This window comes from Pecten maximus, chromosome 16, assembly GCF_902652985.1.
Source record: "Pecten maximus chromosome 16, xPecMax1.1, whole genome shotgun sequence".
Lineage (NCBI taxonomy): Eukaryota > Metazoa > Mollusca > Bivalvia > Pectinida > Pectinidae > Pecten > Pecten maximus.
This window is the reverse complement of record NC_047030.1, coordinates 14462884-14484586: the sequence shown is the minus strand read 5'-3', so window position 1 is coordinate 14484586 and position 21703 is coordinate 14462884. Positions and strand designations below refer to the sequence as shown.

General features: G+C 37.4%; 1 protein-coding gene across 1 annotated transcript in view; it reads left to right on the top strand.

The window, feature by feature from the left end:
* Positions 1 to 1366: 1366 nt before the first annotated feature.
* Positions 1367 to 21703, top strand: part of LOC117345001 (beta,beta-carotene 15,15'-dioxygenase-like) — a 35276-nt gene continuing 14939 nt past the window's right edge. Inside the window, 6 exon segments of the mRNA XM_033907917.1 lie at positions 1367 to 1544; positions 12134 to 12241; positions 13076 to 13215; positions 13217 to 13338; positions 15119 to 15260; positions 15483 to 15621. Of these exon segments, the coding sequence (XP_033763808.1) occupies positions 1490 to 1544; positions 12134 to 12241; positions 13076 to 13215; positions 13217 to 13338; positions 15119 to 15260; positions 15483 to 15621 (706 nt within the window). The 5' untranslated portion in view covers positions 1367 to 1489.

The window sequence follows — 21703 nt, the reverse complement described above, 5'->3', positions numbered from 1 at the left end:
ACACGATATATACATTTCTTATGGTTCCGGGTAGCTCGTGGGAGTGCTTGCGGTCACCAATTTTAGTAAAACCGTACTGCCATTGATTGAACGCCACTTTATCATTGATTTATAGACATGAGTGTTAAAAGAAATATTTCTGTTTTTACACATGAATTAACGGTATATTATTTTCATTTTCGACAGTAAATAAATAAATAATTTTGATACGATTATTTTTAAAAAATTCGAGTTCCCCATAAGCGCCCCAGAGTCCACCCGCCTCTGACTTGATGGATGATGGATGACAAGTAATGTAACGGCACCGGGTGACTTTACTTCCGCCTTTGGGTGACGTCGGTACATGTTTGGGACCGCCGTCATGGTCTCGAGACACATCATGGGCAGATCTGGAAACGTATACACCTATCACAAGTCAAAATGCCTCAATTTAGGTCCATGGTGAAATAATACTACCATTCGGCAAACCTCGAATGCAATCATTCGGGATCAGGCGCGGATCCAGGACTTTTTTTTTCTTTTCTTTTTTTGAGGGGGGGGGGGGGGGGGGGGGGGGGGGTCCTGACCCCCAATATAATGAATAAATGTCTCATCCCAAAATAAAAAACTAGGTGGACTTAATAATTATATTTGGACGATTTAATGAAGGTTGTTTGGATTCATGGAATGAATCAAAAAAGTTTTCAAAAACCTTCCATTTGAATAATAATGTGGATTCAAAAACTGTACTGCACCTTTCTTAGATGGACAGTTGAGACTGTTTTTATTGGTCTATTTAATGGGTTTTATGTCCGCTATTACGGCCATGTTTTCTAAATCTGTATAACATTTTAGGCCTATATCCTTCGTCTATAAGTCAGTGTTCCACCGCCCGTTCAGAATGTTTAATGCTTTAAATTACATGAATATACAACTTAATATAAAATTGTTACTTTTTGGTAACGAAGACTTTGCTTTGGATGTAAATAATTATGTGTTCGAACATGTGCAGGCTTTCATCAAATCCAGCTAGAGATTTTAAACATGCAAGTTGTGTCTATCGTTATATCACTATTTGCATAATTATGTAAAAGTGACTTATTTAAACTTTGACTTTGTAAATGTCTATGTCATCAATTGTGTAAAATGTTTTGTTGATAGGAGATGGCTTCATAAGTTTTCATAACTTGTGCCAAATCCGTTGAGCCTATTTTGGACAATAAATGTGTTTAAAGTCAAGTTCGATAATGGCGCAGGCGTAGTGCACCGGGGTACACAGGTCTAACAGGTAGCCTCGTGACTTCGGTGAAGCGGACACTCCAACAACGTAATTTCAGTCCACAGTTCAAGGCAGACCGATACAAACACAGTTCAACGAAATTCCGGGATAGGTACAAAGTTCCGGAATTAGTGCAAGGCTGGTGTAAGACTATTGCAGGATATCAGAATTCATTTGGTAGTGTGCTACCTTTTTGGTTTTGGTTAAAAAGATTTACTTCCCTTGGATACGATGAAGCCAGCATCACTTCTATGTTCGCGGAAACTGGAGAGGCTGCTGTTCGCAGGTAAGGCCGTATGTTTACATAATGTCACAGGTAGGCAGGTAAACATATTTTATTGCCTTTTCATAGCAAGGGGATTTGGCAAAAGTTATACAACTTATTCAAAGCCCTTTACCGGTATTTATATACATAAAACGCAAGATGGCATAAAATATATTATCTCACACTCTCACACAACCACACATATAAATCACGAGAGAGGGAGATTGAAGAAGCATATTTTTACATAATGTAGCTGATCTTTTCCTACACCGACGGTAGAAGTTATTACAGAATGTTTATATATACTGTCACAGTGACAATAATTTTATTGTCAAAACTAATAGTGTAGAGAATTACATACAGGACATACAATTACACGGTGTACTCACACATTATATTTATACTGTATATAATTCACATACATTTTATAAACAATGACACAGACTTTCACCTACCATTAACTCTAAGTTGTTTGTTAATTAAGTAGTTGATTCATGTTACTTTGTACACTTAATTATATCCATAATGAGTGGGTCAATAATCAATATTTGACGTTTTTGATCATCCCCCTAACTGCATGTCTAAAGTCTGAAGTCTAATACGTAGATGTGATGCAGTGATATAAGCTGCATTGTCAACATGCTCTTGAGTCTCTGTGTGTAGGTACAATGTATATATATAGTGAAAGAAGATAGAACTTTGTAAAGTTATCAAATGGCTAGGAATGCTGCAATATGCAGTAGTGTAGATCTATAGTGTTAAGGGAAGACATCGCTCAACCACAAACAGTCATTGAGTAAGCTGACAAGGTCATTGGAAAATTTATTTTTATCATTGGAGAAGACTCATCATATTTCAACAGCTCGTATCATTCATGCGTTTCTGTATGTTTTCCCAAGATAACGTCTATCATTATCATTATAAAAATGTAACAAGTATTTACATATACAGTTGTATAATCTAGGATAACAGTTATCATTATCATTATAAAAATGTGGGGGAGTTTCATGTCCCGCTATCCTGTAATTAAGGTGCATATTTCAGTATTATTTTGCACCAGATCTTTTGTAGCTATGGTTGTTTATATTTATATTATATAAACACACCAGGCTTTAACAGACACATAGAATTAAAATCGAAACAGACTAGTATAGACATTCTGTTGTCAAGCACAGCAAACATGCATTTGAAGTTGATGTAATGAGAAGGTCTTTACATTCCCCAGAATATAGCTAGTATCATTTAAGTAGGGAAATCAAAGCAGACAACAGATAACCTGTCCTTGAAAATTTTGAGTTTGTATAGCAAATCCACATAATACGAAGAAAACATACTAAGCCTGAAGGGCCAATGAGCTTATGCTATGGTACGGCATTCGGCGTCCAGCATCCATCAATATTTTCTTCAAATTGCTACTAGTCAAAAAGTACTGAATGGATTTGAACTAAATTTTGTCAGAAATATTCTTAGCTGAAGGGAAACTGATTTTGCAAAAATGGTGACTCTGACCCCGCTGGGTACAGAGGGGCAGGGTCCAACAGAGGTATGTCCTTTTAATCGCTACTTGTATTTTTGAAACTGTTGCGATCCCTACCCCATAACCATATACAGTATAGCATCGCTGGGCACCAAGAAAGAAACACAATCCTTTGTAAATATAGGCTCTGGGGTCTTTCCCTACCCCAAGGGACTTAGTTTCTTTAAACATGATAATGTTGTAAAAACAATCCCTGGGGTCTTTTCATACCCCTAGGGAGTCTGGACTTCATTTCTCAGTTATGTCTTTAAAACAGTTGAGATCCCCATGCCATAACCATATATAGCATTGCTCGACATCAACAAATAAGCTATTAACAAATGGAACATGAACATTATTTTAATGTTTGGTCAAATCCAAACAGGTGAGAGATACAGGTCCCCTGGGCCTCTCGTTTTTTATCTCAACTCAATTATTTTCAATCGCTGGATAGTTACAGTATCAGCCTCTAATTATAGCTCTCCCAGTGGAAGTTTGTAGTGAGGATGACTCATCTCCTAGTTAGACACATACGTTATGTAAGGAGAAATATTTACGTAAATTTGTCCTGATGAAGCCTGAATAGGGGGTGAAAGCATCATAAAATAAATTGAAGAAACAATACTCTGAAACTGTTGCGTTTGTTTACCCTGTTCTGATTATTGCTACAATTTTAACTCAGCCGCCCTGCATTATTGTAACCTCCAGGTATGCAGTCGCAGAGTATAGGAAACCTGTACATATCTCCACCCAGGGAAAAACCATGGCATTGGCTCGATCTATCCCCTGTACCACAACTCCTTATATGGTATACCATCCCCTGCTGCCCTGAAGTCTGCTACTATAATAAACAATAGCACATATAAACTGTTAGATTTCTAATTAATTAAAAATGATATAAGAGTGAATTTTTATTCCGCACTACATAATTGTCAAATAGTTACATTATATAATATGTATATGATACGTTGTATGTACTTTTTGAGTCTGTTATATAGGACTTTATAGATAAAGTCTTAAAACAGAAATGTAAGCTTAAGTTATCTGACCTTATCTTATATTTCTTAACCATATCTAGCTCTTTTTCTTTGGGCATAGCTTTATTTCTTTCTGTAATTAACAGTTTCATATTTGTTTTATCACTCCATTGTAATCAATTGTATACTTAATATCTAATTTACGATTTTGAAACATAATATTCCTGCACCCTAACAGAGGAACAACAAAAATATGTATAATTTGCACTCCAAAATAACATAATCAAGTAATATATATGTAGCTAGAGTGTCTTTCGACACCACGGAAAGTACAATTAGCCTTACTTTTAGTGTTTGCACCAAACATAACAAGCTGACTTGTGACGACCTTGTAGTAGTTGATCATAAGGATTGTATAAACATTGTATGCAGTTAATATGAAAGACCTGAGAAAAATGTATTCCTGTCGATTGACCCAACAGGAGTCGAACAAGGGTCTCAGGTTCAAGAAGCATGCTCTGCAGTCAGTGACAGAGACTCAATTTATAACAGTTATTTACCAGTTGCACCAAACCTCTTCTATTACAGCTACGCAGCCCTAATTTTACAGAATTTCATCTAAAAAGGTTACTGTGTACGTGTATATCATATGTTAGCCACAACTGATTAAAAAAACACACGAATACCTAAAGGGCAAAATTCACAAGGCCGAAAGTCAAGGCTACAGTTGTTGGTATTTTTGTGTATGACATTCTGTAGAAAAGTTACCACATTCAAACAAGGAAGCAGGAATACTAATTTCATGACACGGAAAATAATTTATTCACAAATGATAAAAGTAATATCTGAATCTAAAGAGTAATATATGCCATGTTTTGTAGGGCGTCTGTGATATAGTAATCTATTTTGATTTGAGTGTGTTATTGGTGAATCCTGTCTGATCTATTCACTTTTCTTAGAATCTTGTTGAGTTTCCTTGTCTTTCCAATTTTCACTGATTCTGATTCAAAATCATGTTCCAATGTGTAAGTCTGATAAACAAACATACACTTTAATCAGATCTTTTATAACATTTAGGTCACCTAAGACAAAGTCTCAGTTGACCTATTGCGATCGCCTTTTGTCCGTCGTCATGCGTCGTAAGCAATTTACATTTTCAACTTCTTCTCAATTACCAACAGGCCCAGAGACCTGATATTGAGTCTGTAGCATGCTGGAATGAAGGGCTACCAAGTTTGTTCAAATGAATGACCTTGACTGTCTTTCATGGTCACATGGGTCAAAAATGCTAAAATCTTTAAACAACTTCTTCTTGATAACCAAAAGTCCCAGAGACCAAATATTAGGTCTGTAGCATGCTGGGATGAAGGGCTACCAGGTTTGTCCAAATGGATGACCTTGACCTTCATTCAAGGTCACAGGTGTTAAATATGCTTAAATCTTAAACAACTTCTTTTTGATAACCAAAAGGCCAAGAGACCCAATATTAGGTCTGTAGCATGCAGGGATGAAGGGCTACCAAGTTTGTTCAAGTGGATGACCTTGACCTTTATTCAAGATCACAGGGTTCAAATATGCTAAAATCTTTAAACAACTTCTTCTTGATAACCAAAAGGCCCACAGACCCAATATTAGGTCTGTAGGATGCTGGGATGAAGGGCTACCAATTGCAAGTTTATTCAAATGTGACATCACTCAGGTGACGTTAAGACCCATTGGCCTCTTGTTACAGTATTGTATTCAAATGTATGTTGACATTATATGTATCTCTTACAGTACTTGATTAATTAATGGTAAGTTTAACATCAATTGTTACCTTTAAATATACATTTTTTTTGTGTGTGTGTGAATTTTGTAACCTTATTGAGACCACTCCTATAGAGGGATATTCTGCACAAGTTGGACAATTATTGATTGTTCTATACCTTTTAAGAACTCTATCTCAGTATTTTGTATTGTCATGTGAGGGGATTTTTATTGTTGCGATGCCTTATTGGTTTCTTGCATTGTTTATAGTGTACGTAGCATAACAAAAGGTCCATAGATCTTAATGGTCATCTGATTGTATAAAGACCATGACACTATTGTGTAATATACCTTGTACATACTCACTAGCTGTATATATCTAGTGGTACTGAGAAAATTAGCATTGATAATTTATATCTAAATAATCTTCATAAGTTGCTGAAATTGTAGTGTAAACATTTTATGATGGCTGCTGCCGATGAGGTTCACAATCATTGATTGCACTTGTTTTTGGTTTGGTCTGATTTCCAATTAAGATAGCTACTAAAAAACAAAATATAATCCTATGGCCACCATTTTGTAAAACACATTTTTAAGTTCTTCATTTCGACCAGTAGGATCTTAGATGGTCCTGATTAAGTGTTGTGATATTTCAAACTGGTTCAAATTCCAACCTGAATTGGTTCTCAGTACCACTATATATAGTATGTACACGGTATATTACACAATAGTGCCATCGTCTTGATACATTCAGATGACCCTTAAGATCTATGGACCTTTTGTTTATAATAAGCATCATAAGAAATCTGAACTTTTGCAGAATATCTCTTTAACAAGCTTGTATTGGCATGTGGGGGTGATTTGTATCGCTTGTATTGCCATGTGGGGTGATTTGTATTGTTGCGATGCCTTGTTGATTTCTTGCATTGTTTATAGTGTAGTACTACATATGTTGTATATTTATTGTTTGTAAATACTGTTTTTTGCTGTTCTAATGGTTTTGTATTTGGTGTGTGGGGGTTTCAGTTTGGGAGGCCCATATAGACAATGGTCACTATACAGGTACATGTGTAGCGGAACTGAACTGGGTCGATCATTGGTGACCAGGTAGTATAGTTGGTAGAGTCTCCGTCTAGAGTTCGGAGGATCCCGGGTTCGAATCCCGGTCTGACTGCTACATTTTCTCTTTCTCCTGTTACATAATTGGCAAGCTTGCCTACCCTTGTTTAAAGCATTGGGAGTATGCTTAGCAAGGGGATATCCGAACTTGTGGTCTCCGGGGCGAAGGCTTGAAAAAAGGAGGGAGGAATGTAGTGGAACTGGACAGAGTCGATCATTGGTGACCTGCAGGTAGCTCAGTTGGTAGAGTGTCCGTCTAGAGTTCGGAGGGTCCCGGGTTCGAATCCCGGTCTGGCTGCTACATTTTATCTTTCTTCTGTTACACATGTATACCGATATCAGTGGCCCACATACCGGTCCGCTATTTCTTGAAAAGTACTGCAGGGATATTGTAGGTTTCCCTTGGTCCCTAGTTGTGTCGGTTCAATTTTGATTTTTAATCAGAAAAACAAAATGGCTGACAGGCGACCATCTCCGATTTTGAGAATTGAAGATTATTTTTCTCTATATTTCTTGAAAACTATTGGGGGATATTTCTCAAACTTCATGTGTAAGTTACCCTTGTTCTGTCATTGTGCCAATTCATCTTTAATTTTTTAACTAGGAAAGCAAAATGGCGGACACCTTGGTTTAGGTTTTTGAACACATTTAGGTGCCACTTGTTCTTGTTAACAGATTATAAAGAGAAAAAAAGAAAGAAGGGAAAAATAGAGAGATCAGTCTGACATATAGTATAAAAAAAACCCACGATCATTCAATGATGGGGGCCAAGATACCGCTGGGATCTCTTATTTAAAGTATGCGAGAGAAATAATCCAGCATGGGCCTGTATCGTAAACACGGATATCTCAACCCTTGTATAAGAGTTTGTCTAGCCAGATCTAGGATTGCTGAATGTTGGCCAGCTAAACTCTTACACTTGGGTTGAGAGCTGTTTACGGAGAAGGCCCATGTAAAATTCTATTATTCTTATGCATGTGTATAGCGGGACTGGACTGGGTCGATCATTGGTGACCAGGTAGCTCAATTGGTAGAGCATCCGGCTAGTGTTCGGAGGTCCCGGGTTCGAACTCCAGTCTCTGGCTGCTACATTTTCTCCTCTCCTGTCACACATATATATAGCTATATATCAATAGATTAGAATAGGGAAATCTCACGTACTATCCAGTGCTAGATTGTTCTGTCTTATCTGATCAGCCTGGACCAGACCTTTACGCAATATTTTGTACAAATCAAGTTATAATTTAAATAATGTTACATTCAGTTGGCATTAATAAAGCATAAACGGGCCGCAGTGGTTAAGGTGTCCTGACACTTTAGCACTAGCCCTCCACCTATTAGTTGCGAATTTAAAACCTACATGGGACAGTTGTCAGGCCATAGGTTGGTGCTTTTACAGTAGATATCCCAGCTTTCCTCCATCTCCAATACCTGGCACATTCTTAAATGACCCTGGCTGTTAACAGCATGTTAAACAAAATAAACCAAAATTATAAGGCATAACCTCCAAGGGAGGTAATTCAGTGCAGAATAGAAGAATTTGGAAATAATAAATTTTCATGCAGTTTTCCAATTATGTATGAGAAAAAAAAGTATTACCTGTATATTCATGTGTTAAAAAAACCCCAAAAATTCCCAGTTTTGGACTGATATCCTGTAACATCTCCTTCTTGTCTTGACTTCAAAAGTAAACAAGACCTTGTTTCAGAATGTCCACCTTCAACTGAAATAAATTAATTTTGAAGCCATACAGATAACAGATTCTAATGATAAAACTTAATCTAATTCTCGAAATCACGATTAACACCATAAATAGTGAATGTGCATCATCTATAATAATATAAGCCATATTCATAGATGAAAATTGTAATTACTTAGAAATTTCATTTGATAACAGGATAAGAATAGTGAATATATGTTAAATATATTTCTGTGTTCATATACTCTAATAATAATCTTTTTTCAGCCTCATATCCAAGTTTAGTTGACTAGCGTAACTTCCGGTGATTGTTTCCTGTTGATATTATATACATGTCTCGATTTTGAGTGGTAGACGTCCGCGTTTCGATGACCATGTAGGTCCTACTGTAAGTCCAACAAATTGTATGACTGTCCATGTAAGTGACCATGTGTAGTAGTGGAACTATGAATCATGCGAGTACTCGGGTAGAACCCAGAATTTTATAATCTAATCACAGATACAATTGAAAATCTTGGTAATTTGTCTGTCTGTCTCTGTTTTGTCTGTCTGTTTTGTCTCTCTTTCCCTCTCCCCTCTCTCTCTTTACATGTCTGTGTGTGTGGGAGTGTGGAAGGGGGGGGGGGGGGGGGGGGGGGAGGGGTGTGTGGATGAAAACACATGCAATAATTATACATGCATGTAGATGCTTCTCTGTACTGTCAAATGGTGATCAGAGTGTGATGATAAAGCGTGAGATTTAGTATGTGTGTGCACATGGAATGTCTGTGGGTAAGTGTACGTCCCTGTCTATGTTCTCGTCTTAGTTGAAAAAAAAAATTATGTCAAAAAAAGAAAAAAAGATCTATAAATGTACAGGTCAGCTAATCAAAATAATCATATCTTCTTGGTGAATTGCATATGCTGTGACAGAACAGACTGTCTTCTATGATCTCGGCTGGCGGGACACATGCTAGCTCACGTGTACAATAATACACATTAATAAGATAACAGGTAACATGCCAAATGTCAGACAGGTAAATGTCTCAGGTAAAATATGACGCCCTTAAGCTTGTGGCATTAATTATCATTGTCACTGTACATTTGGTATGCTATATGTAGCCATATCAACAAAATGGCGTTGTGAAGGTTACTGCTGCATTATCATTTTGGTATCCATAAACATCAGTAAAAAAGGTGTTTTTCGTATTTTCTGGAAACCAGCATTCTTCACAGGTAAACTTATAACATTTTTCAAAAAATATTTATAATGTATAAATTTATATTTTGATTCATATGATGAAAGATTCATATCTATCGGAGTACAGTACATGTATTTATGTAAAATCTTTTACTTAGATGTATAGGAATCTATATCCTGTACAGGCAAAGAAACAAAGTAGTTTGAAATGATAAATTATAGAGATGCTGTATATCACTTGGAAATTGTTAACTCACCTATTAATGAGTGAAATATTATTAACTCACCTATTAATGAATCAAATTGTGTTAACTCATGATCACTTATATTCGAAAAAAATTGGGGAGGGTTAATGTGGTTAACATTATCAGCATGGGATGAAAGCTTAATGGTTTCCACATGTTGGCCCTGACTGACCCCTTAAACTGATGGGTTTGGCCAAAAGGGTCAATTAAATCAACTGAAATATATTTCAAATCTCAGATGACCGTTAAGGCCCATGGGCCTCTTGTTATCAATGTAAAGTCTTTCACCTGCTTTTATCTATAAATATTTTTTTCCGATGCAACTTTTTTTTATTGGAATCATGTCCTTTTACCACAGTCCTTTATAAACAAACCAAGTCTCCTTCCTTCTCACTGGTTTACGCATGTATACCTTTACCTGGAATGATGTTTGTAAAACCTTATATTAAAAATTGTACCACATTTCAGATAACTGTTTACTGTTTTCTGTATCAAGGGCAGTGAAGTGTTGGCCTCCAGTTACAACTCAAATGGACAGACTATTTTGTTAAGTGAACCCTTCTTTGTCAGTACATCTTTGTACACCACTAAAACCATTTGGATTTTTTAATTGTTATCCTCTAGAACTGTTAGTATAGTTAACATTGTGTACAACATGTTTGGTTGAAATGGAGTTATGTCCCTTGATTAATTTTGAATCTATAACATCCTTTGAAAGATCACCTACTACAGATTTATCAAATGAATTTACTCTATCCCATTGGTGTATTGGTATTGTTGTGACTTTAATAATAGCTTTCATTAATGTGACTTTTATACTAGCTTACATTAATGTGACTTGGTTAGTATTGATGTGACTTCAGTACTTGGTTGGTATTGATGTGACTTTAATACTTGGTTAGTATTGATGTGACTTCAGTACTTGGTTGGTATTGATGTGACTCTAGTACTTGGTTGGTATTGATGTGACTTTAGTACTTAGTTGGTATTGATGTGACTTCAGTACTTGGTGGGTATTGATGTGACTTTAGTACTTGGTTGGTATTGATGTGACTTTAGTACTTGGTTGGTATTGATGTGACTTCAGTACTTGGTTGGTATTGATGTGACTTTAGTACTTGGTTGGTATTGATGTGACTTTAGTACTTGGTTGGTATTGATGTGACTTTAGTACTTGGTTGGTATTGATGTGACTTTAGCCCTTGGTTGGTATTGATGTGACTTAAGTACTTGGTTGGTATTGATGTGACTTTAGTACTTGGTTGGTATTGATGTGACTTTAGCCCTTGGTTGGTATTGATGTGACTTTAGTACTGACTTGGTATTGATGTGACTTTAGTACTTGGTTGATATTGATGTGACTTTAGTACTGACTTGGTGTTGATGTGACTTTAGTACTTGGTTGGTATTGATGTGACTTCAGGACTTGGTTGGTATTGATGTGACTTCAGTACTTGGTTGGTATTGATGTGACTTCAGTACTTGGTTGGTATTGATGTGACTTTAGTACTTGGTTGGTATTGATGTGACTTTAGTACTTGGTTGGTATTGATGTGACTTAAGTACTTGGTTGGTATTGATGTGACTTCAGTACTTGGTTGGTATTGATGTGACTTTAGTACTTGGTTGGTATTGATGTGACTTTAGTACTTGGTTGGTATTGATGTTTCTTTAGTACTTGGTTTGTATTGATGTGACTTTAGTACTTTGTTTGTATTGATGTGACTTTAGTACTTGGTTGGTATTGATGTGACTTTAGTACTGACTTGGTATTGATGTGACTTTAGTACTTGGTTGGTATTGATGTTTCTTTAGTACTTGGTTTGTATTGATGTGACTTTAGTACTTGGTTGGTATTGATGTGACTTTAGTACTTGGTTGGTATTGATGTGACTTTAGTACTTGGTTGGTATTGATGTGACTTTAGTACTTGGTTGGTATTGATGTTTCTTTAGTACTTGGTTTGTATTGATATGACTTTAGTACTTGGTTGGTATTGATGTGACTTCAGTACTTGGTTGGTATTGATGTGACTTTAGTACTTGGTTGGTATTGATGTGACTTTAGTACTTGGTTGGTTTTGATGTGACTTATTATTTCACACCTTATTCCATTCTTTATTTTCAAGCACGCCTCTCTGTAAGGCCATTAAGGACATCTACATCTACGGGAAACATGCACAGGCTGTATGAAGGTGTAAAAGATGAGGTACCAGCTACTAAAGGTATTGTAACAGGTGAGTAAATGGTCGTCAATACAAAATCATTTACACATGCCAATACGTCTATTAACATGTATGTAGGTAATTATATATTTAGGCAATTATGTATTGAGATATTTATTTAGGTAATTATGTGTGACGGTAATTATGTATTGAGATAATTATGTATTTAGGTAATTATGTATTTAGGTAATTATGTGTGAAGGTAATTATGTATTTAGGTAATTATGTATTTAGGTAATTATGTGTGAAGGTAATTATATATTTAGGTAATTATGTATTTAGATAATTATCTCTGAAGGTAATTATATATTTAGGTAATTATATATTTAGGTAATTATGTATTTAGATAATTATCTGTGAAGGTAATTATTTATTTATGTATTTATGTTATTTATGTCTTTAGATAATTATGAAGTACAGATTAGAAGATGTTGTTGACTTTTTGCAGTCATTATGACTGTTTGTCAGGCAGTTTTTGATGTCTGTATATAGTGGGGGTGACAATTTAGTTACAAAATCATTTCCATAACTATTTTACTGCTGTGGTTCATCCTGATAATTTAGTTTTGATTTATTTAACCTTTAATTGACTTACATAAAAAAAGTTGAGCTCTAGCCTCTATCACATATTCACACTGACCTATATTTTGACCTTTGACCAATATTCACACTGACCTATATTTTGACCTTTGATCAACAACAAAGAAAAAGTTTATCAGGGCTGTATCTCTTGGAACTTACTTATTATGAATTTATCATTGCTGCATGTAATTTCACAGCCCGTGGGCCAGTGTAGATATCCAGAGATTGATATGTATTTTCGTGTTATTTGTTTTGTATAACTAGGTACTATTCCTCCCTGGGTGGATGGAGCCCTCTACAGGAATGGCCCTGCAATTTTCCAGATTGGGGTTGACAAGTTTGAGCACCTGTTTGATGGCATGGGAGCCATACAGAAGTATGAGGTCAAAGATGGAATGGCTGTATTTCTCGCGGAAATTTATCAACAGCAACTCCTATCAGAAAAACATGGCCGCCAATAGGATAGTCGTCTCAGAATTTGGAACCATAGCTCAGTATCCTGATCCATGTAAAAATATATTTCAAAGGTACAGAATAATTATCCACTATTGATTTTACTCTAATTATCAACAGAAATCTGGTTGTACAGGTAGGATGTAAAAATTGTATCTGCTGACCCCATTTCATGATTGGAAGAGGCGACTAAATTTGGGATCTTCTGTACTTTATAAACAACTTTCTTTTTTGGGAGTTGGACAACTGGACGGCCCTGATTGTCAGTAAAATGTGACAGGATGTAATGTCCTGCTGGGTGTCAGTATAATGTGATGGATGTAATGTCCTGCTGGGTGTCAGTATAATGTGATGGATGTAATGTCCTGCTGGGTGTCAGTATAATGTGATGGATGTAATGTCCTGCTGGGTGTCAGTATAATGTGACGGGATGTAATGTCCTGCTGGGTGTCAGTATAATGTGATGGATGTAATGTCCTGCTGGGTGTCAGTATAATGTGATGGATGTAATGTCCTGCTGGGTGTCAGTATAATGTGATGGATGTAATGTCCTGCTGGGTGTCAGTATAATGTGATGGATGTAATGTCCTGCTGGGTGTCAGTATAATGTGATGGATGTAATGTCCTGCTGGGTGTCAGTGTAATGTGATGGATGTAATGTCCTGCTGGGTGTCAGTATAATGTGATGGATGTAATGTCCTACTGGGTGTCAGTATAATGTGATGGATGTAATGTCCTGCTGGGTGTCAGTATAATGTGATGGATGTAATGTCCTGCTGGGTGTCAGTATAATGTGATGGATGTAATGTCCTGCTGGGTGTCAGTGTAATGTGATGGATGTAATGTCCTGCTGGGTGTCAGTATAATGTGATGGATGTAATGTCCTACTGGGTGTCAGTATAATGTGATGGATGTAATGTCCTGCTGGGTGTCAGTATAATGTGATGGATGTAATGTCCTGTTGGGTGTCAGTATAATGTGATGGATGTAATGTCCTGCTGGGTGTCAGTATAATGTGATGGATGTAATGTCCTGCTGGGTGTCAGTATAATGTGATGGATGTAATGTCCTACTGGGTGTCAGTATAATGTGACGGGATGTAATGTCCTGTTGGGTGTCAGTATAATGTGACGGGATGTAATGTCCTACTGGGTGTCAGTATAATGTGATGGATGTAATGTCCTGCTGGGTGTCAGTATAATGTGATGGATGTAATGTCCTGCTGGGTGTCAGTATAATGTGATGGGATGTAATGTCCTGCTGGGTGTCAGTATAATGTGACGGGATGTAATGTCCTACTGGGTGTCAGTATAATGTGATGGATGTAATGTCCTGTTGGGTGTCAGTATGGCAGCCATCTTGAAAAATAGATATTAAACTTCTTTTCAGTTCTACTGTTGCCATTGAGAAGAAAATTGGTAGGGAGGTGAAAGAAGGGGAGGTAACAAAGTGTTGTTATTTTTCGACCTCGTAAAAATTTTGACACAGTTGCCATTATGTGACATGATTGCACAATCATTGTTTTCCTGAACAACACCTATTGAAAATTTCTTCTCAAGTTTCACCTGAAATGATCCTGAGATGGTCCTGACCATGTATTGTTATTTTATGTGTTGGTCAAAAATCCAATATGGCCATCATGCAAACAGTACCTCTTAACCCAATACGGAGTATGTATACTACAATAGTACAAGGGTCTTGGAGTCAGATGACTGTTAAGGCCCATGGGCCTGTTGTATTTCTGCAACTTTTTGTCATGTATCATGAATTAATTTCTCTTCTGTATAGTAGTGATGTTGTCTGAGTTCCTTTATATACTAATCTAATATAAAATGTGCACATCTTATGTTGTAGATTCTTCTCCTATTTCAAGTTAGGGACGCCGACTGATAACACAAGCATCACGGTCTGGCCACTGCGGGATAGGATTTTTACCAGTACAGAGACACATTTCCTACACGAGATAGACCCAGACAACCTAGACACCATAAGTAAGGTGAGACCTGGTTGCCCTACTTTCCCATTTGGTAATTAGTAAATGATATTTTTATATCATATGTATCCTGCAAGAAGCTGGAGGAAGTGTAAATATCTTACAGGTATGAATATCTTACAGGTATGAATATCTTACAGGTATCAATATTTTACAGGTGTAAATATTTTACAGGTATGAATATTTTACAGGTGTAAATATTTTAAAGGTGTAAATATTTTACAGGTGGACCTAAAGCAATATTTAACGATTAATTCAGCAGTAGCACATGTCCACTGGGATCGTGAAGGAACCATCCACAGTATAGGACATCTATATGAAGGTCACCCTTCTTACTGTATCTTTAGAATCCCTGGTGGCTCAGGTGAGTACCGTATGATTACCATTCAGGGTTTTAGTTAACTCGTCCTCACCTTGCTGAATGTCTACCTACCATTCAGGGTTTTAGTTAACTCGTCCTCACCTTGCTGAATGTCTACCTACCATTCAGGGTTTTAGTTAACTCGTCCTCACCTTGCTGAATGTCTACCTACCATTCAGGGGTTTAGTTAACTCGTCCTCACCTTGCTGAATGTCTACCTACCATTCAGGGTTTTAGTTAACTCGTCCCCACCTTGCTGAATGTCTACCTACCATTCAGGGTTTTAGTTAACTCGTCCTCACCTTGCTGAATGTCTACCTACCACTCAGGGTTTTAGTTAACTCGTCCTCACCTTGCTGAAGGTCTACCTACCATTCAGGGTTTTAGTTAGCTCATCCTCACCTTGCTGAATGCCTACCTACCATTCAGGGTTTTAGTTAACTCATCCTCACCTTGCTGAATGTCTACCATATTTGACCTAATAAGGGCGCAGGGCGCGGGTAATTGACAGTGGGGGCGCCCTTATTAAGATTAGTTATTCTGAAGTTTTATGAAACAGACTATACCTTATAGCAGAATACCCAAGGTTGTGGAAACGGTAAAATATTCAGTCATAAAAATATTACAGATGAAGATATCTATTCATTATCATATATTAAGCTTAAATATCACTTTAATACTCCTGTAAACTTGTAAACCATGCCAGCTGATCTTTAGACCAGAGAACGTGTGTTCCACCATTTATGTTCAAATGGAACTCTTTTGTGTTCTATTTATAGAAACAGGTGATTTCCCAGATCATATCGGACATCGTTTTCTTTGACCTAATAATTGATTTACAATGTCTTTTACTAGCTTTCTGTTCTGAACAAAAGTTATTTATCAACAAGAATGAAGTCTTTACTTTATCTTCAAATAAAGATGGTAAGTTATTATTTGTATGTGTGTTTAGCTTTGGGTTCTCTTTGCACTGACATGTCATCTGTAGGAATACACAAAATGTGGCAAAAACATGTGTTCCAGTTACTTAATTTGCTGAAGAAAATTGAACACATAAAGTAACAAAATATTTCACATGAATTATTACTTTTGAACACCATTTTGACACTCAGTCAAATATTTATTTCCTTGAAAAAAGGTAGGGGCGCCCTTATTAGGGCAGGCGCCCTTATTAGGTCAAATACGGTACCTACCATTCAGGGTTTTAGTTAACTCGTCCTCACCTTGCTGAATGCCTACCTACCATTCAGGGTTTTAGTTAGCTCATCCTCACCTTGCTGAATGTCTACCTACCATTCAGGGTTTTAGTTAACTCGTCCTCACCTTGCTGAATGTCTACCTACCATTCAGGGTTTTAGTTAACTTGTGCTCACCTTGCTGAATGTCTATCTACCATTCCGGGTTTTAGTTAACTCGTCAACACCTTGCTGAATGTCTATCTACCATTCCGGGTTTTAGTTAACTCGTCCTCACCTTGCTGAATGTTTACCTACCATTCAGGGTTTTAGTTAACTCGTGCTCACCTTGCTGAATGTCTATCTACCATTCAGGGTTTTAGTTATCTCGTCCTCACCTTGCTGAATGTCTACCTACCATTCAGGGTTTAAGTTAACTCGTCCTCACCTTGCTGAATGTCTACCTCCCATTCAGGGTTTTAGTTAACTCGTCCTCACCTTGCTGAATGTCTACCTACCATTCAGGGTTTTAGTTAGCTCGTCCTCACCTTGCTGAATGTCTACCTACCATTCAGGGTTTTAGTTAGCTCGTCCTCACCTTGCTGAATGTCTACCTACCATTCAGGGTTTTAGTTAACTCATCCTCACCTTGCTGAAGGTCTACCTACCATTCAGGGTTTTAGTTAGCTCGTCCTCACCTTGCTGAATGTCTACCTACCATTCAGGGTTTTAGTTAACTCGTCCTCACCTTGCTGAATGTCTACCTACCATTCAGGGTTTTAGTTATCTCGTCCTCACCTTGCTGAATGTCTACCTACCATTCAGGGTTTTAGTTAACTCGTCCTCACCTTGCTGAATGTCTACCTACCATTCAGGGTTTTAGTTAACTCGTCCCCACCTTGCTGAATGTCTACCTACCATTCAGGGTTTTAGTTAACTCGTGCGCACCTTGCTGAATGTCTACCTACCATTCAGGGTCTTATTTAACTCGTCCTCACCTTGCTGAATGTCTACCTTCCATTCAGGGTTTAAGTTAACTCGTCCTCACCTTGCTGAATGTATACCTCCCATTCAGGGTTTTAGTTAACTCGTCCTCACCTTGCTGAATGTCTACCTACCATTCAGGGTTTTAGTTAGCTCGTCCTCACCTTGCTGAATGTCTACCTACCATTCAGGGTTTTAGTTAACTCGTCCTCACCTTGCTGAATGTCTACCTACCATTCAGGGTTTTAGTTAGCTCGTCCTCACCTTGCTGAATGTCTACCTACCATTCAGGGTTTTAGTTAACTCGTCCTCACCTTGCTGAATGTCTACCTACCATTCAGGGTTGTAGTTAGCTCGTCCCCACCTTGCTGAATGTCTACCTACCATTCAGGGTTTTAGTTAACTCGTCCTCACCTTGCTGAATGTCTACCTACCATTCAGGGTTTTAGTTAGCTCGTCCTCACCTTGCTGAATGTCTACCTACCATTCAGGGTTTTAGTTAACTTGTGCTCACCTTGCTGAATGTCTATCTACCATTCCGGGTTTTAGTTAACGCGTCAACACCTTGCTGAATGTCTACCTACCATTCAGGGTTTTAGTTAGCTCGTCCTCACCTTGCTGAATGTCTACCTACCATTCAGGGTTTTAGTTAACTCGTCCTCACCTTGCTGAATGTCTACCTACCATTCAGGGTTTTAGTTATCTCGTCTTCACCTTGCTGAATGTCTACCTACCATTCAGGGTTTTAGTTAACTCGTCCTCACCTTGCTGAATGTCTACCTACCATTCAGGGTTTTAGTTAACTCGTCCCCACCTTTCTGAATGTCTACCTACCATTCAGGGTTTTAGTTAACTCGTGCTCACCTTGCTGAATGTCTACCTACCATTCAGGGTCTTATTTAACTCGTCCTCACCTTGCTGAATGTCTACCTTCCATTCAGGGTTTAAGTTAACTCGTCCTCACCTTGCTGAATGTATACCTCCCATTCAGGGTTTTAGTTAACTCGTCCTCACCTTGCTGAATGTCTACCTACCATTCAGGGTTTTAGTTAGCTCGTCCTCACCTTGCTGAATGTCTACCTACCATTCAGGGTTTTAGTTAACTCGTCCTCACCTTGCTGAATGTCTACCTACCATTCAGGGTTTTAGTTAGCTCGTCCTCACCTTGCTGAATGTCTACCTACCATTCAGGGTTTTAGTTAACTCGTCCTCACCTTGCTGAATGTCTACCTACCATTCAGGGTTGTAGTTAGCTCGTCCCCACCTTGCTGAATGTCTACCTACCATTCAGGGTTTTAGTTAACTCGTCCTCACCTTGCTGAATGTCTACCTACCATTCAGGGTTTTAGTTAGCTCGTCCTCACCTTGCTGAATGTCTACCTACCATTCAGGGTTTTAGTTAACTTGTGCTCACCTTGCTGAATGTCTATCTACCATTCCGGGTTTTAGTTAACGCGTCAACACCTTGCTGAATGTCTACCTACCATTCAGAGTTTTAGTTAACTCGTCCCCACCTTGCTGAATGTCTACCTACCACCCAGGGTTATAGTTAACTTGTCCCCACCTTGCTGAATGTCTACCTACCATTCAGGGTTTTAGTTAACTCGTCCTCACCTTGCTGAATGTCTACCTACCACTCACGGTTTTAGTTAACTCATCCTCACCTTGCTGAATGTCTACCTACCATTCAGGGTTTTAGTTAACTCATCCTCACCTTGCTGAAGGTCTACCTACCACTCAGGGTTTTAGTTAGCTCGTCCTCACCTTGCTGAATGTCTACCTACCATTCAGGGTTTTAGTTAACTCATCCTCACCTTGCTGAAGGTCTACCTACCATTCAGGGTTTTAGTTAACTCGTCCTCACCTTGCTGAATGTCTACCTACCATTCAGGGTTTTAGTTAACTCGTCCTCACCTTGCTGAATGTCTACCTACCACTCAGGGTTTTAGTTAGCTCGTCCCCACCTTGCTGAATGTCTACCTATCAGTTTTTCCCTTTAAGTTCTTTTCGAGTGACCTTGACCTTTGTCATGTATACCAAATTCCATTAACGTATATAATGTTTCACTGCTGAACATTTTTACATTTGTATATATACCGTATTTGACCTAATAAGGGCGCCTGCCCTAATAAGGGCACCCCTTCCTTTTTTCAAGCAAATAAATCTTTGTAATAATTAGGTAATTAAGTAATAATTCATGTGAAATATTTTGCTATTTTATGTGTTCAATTTTCTTCAGCAAATTAAGTAACAGGAACACAAGTTTTCGCCACATTTTGTGTATTCCTACAGATGACATGTCAGTGCAAAGAGCACCCAAAACTAAACATACATACAAATAATAACTTACCATCTTTATTTGAAGATAAAGTAAAAGACTTCATTCTTGTTGATAAATAACTTTTGTTCAGAACAGAAAACTAGTAAAAGACATTGTAAATCAATTATTAGGTCAAAGAAAACGATGTCTGATATGATCTGGGAAATCACATGTGTCTATAAATAGAACACAGAAGAGTTCCATTTGAACATAAATGGTGGAACACACGTTCTCTGGTCTAAAGATCAGCTGGCATGGTTTACAAGTTTACAGGAATATTCAAGTGATATTTAAGATTAATATAAGATAATGAATAGATATCTTCTTCTGGAATATTTTTATGACTGAATATTTTACCGTTTCCACAGCCTTGGGTATTCTGCTATAAGGTATAGTCTGTTTCATAAAACTTAGAATAACTAATCCTAATAAGGGCGCCCTTATTAGGTCAAATACGGTATGTATGTATACTGAAATAAAATTGCCCTAGCATAGTGCGCTATAGTTCTGAAAAGATTGTCTTTATTATAGATTCTAGGGCTGGGACGATACAGTGATTGCACGATCCGATACGTATCACGATACCTCACCTACGATCCGATACGTATCACGATACTTTATTGATGGTATTGTCAAAGCAATGAACAACTTCAATGTGTGATTTTTTTTCAAATTTTATTTATTTGTTAAACACAAAGTTCGACAAGTAACAAAACCATTTTAAACAGTACTTTCAACCTCTTGCCATAGGCTCAATCATTTCAGTATTGCATGAATTGACTAGTGAACTGAGGAAACATAAAAATGCATTGCATCTTGACTAGTAGAATAAAAGAAAATTTCAACATATCTGGACTTGAAGAATAAAACATTAACTAATATGTAATACATGATGTAATACATGGAGCTCTATATTGTCACAGATTCAGAACTACCTTGCATATGGTTTTTGTTTTGTCAGTCTTCCTGATGCCACTGCCATCTTTGTTTTTTATAAACAGGCTGACAGAACGTCTTCCACACGGATGATTTTGTGCCTTGCAGCGTAACTAACTCATCACAGTCGTCCATTTATAAACACATTTAGTCTAGCAATGGTTTTGTAATCTACTATTTGATTGGCTAACCATGAGACAGTCATAGTGAAACGACCAATCAAACGCTTCCTAACATAGTGCCCCATTCCCGGAAACGAGACTCGCAAGTACTTTCACTTTCAGAATTTTCGATCTTTCGGTGTTTGTTTACAATTATTTTACTTTAAAAGCTTTGTTTAATGGATTTCAAATGATAATATGAAGCAATGCTTTTTGTTTTTCACAAAAATATAGCGGATCGATACCGTATCGTAATTTGCTTCTTTGGATCGATACTTGTATCATGTTGAAGTGTACCGTGATTCACCGATGCATCGGTGTATCGTCCCAGTCCTAATAGATTCTGAATAGCATGAGCATAATGCTTCTCTATAGGACATGTTCTCTCTGAATGTATACTGAATTTCACAAGTATAACATTGCACTATAAATAACTTTATTGCACTATAAATAACTTTACTGCACTATAAATAACTTTACTGCACTATAAATAACTTTACTTTGATGAG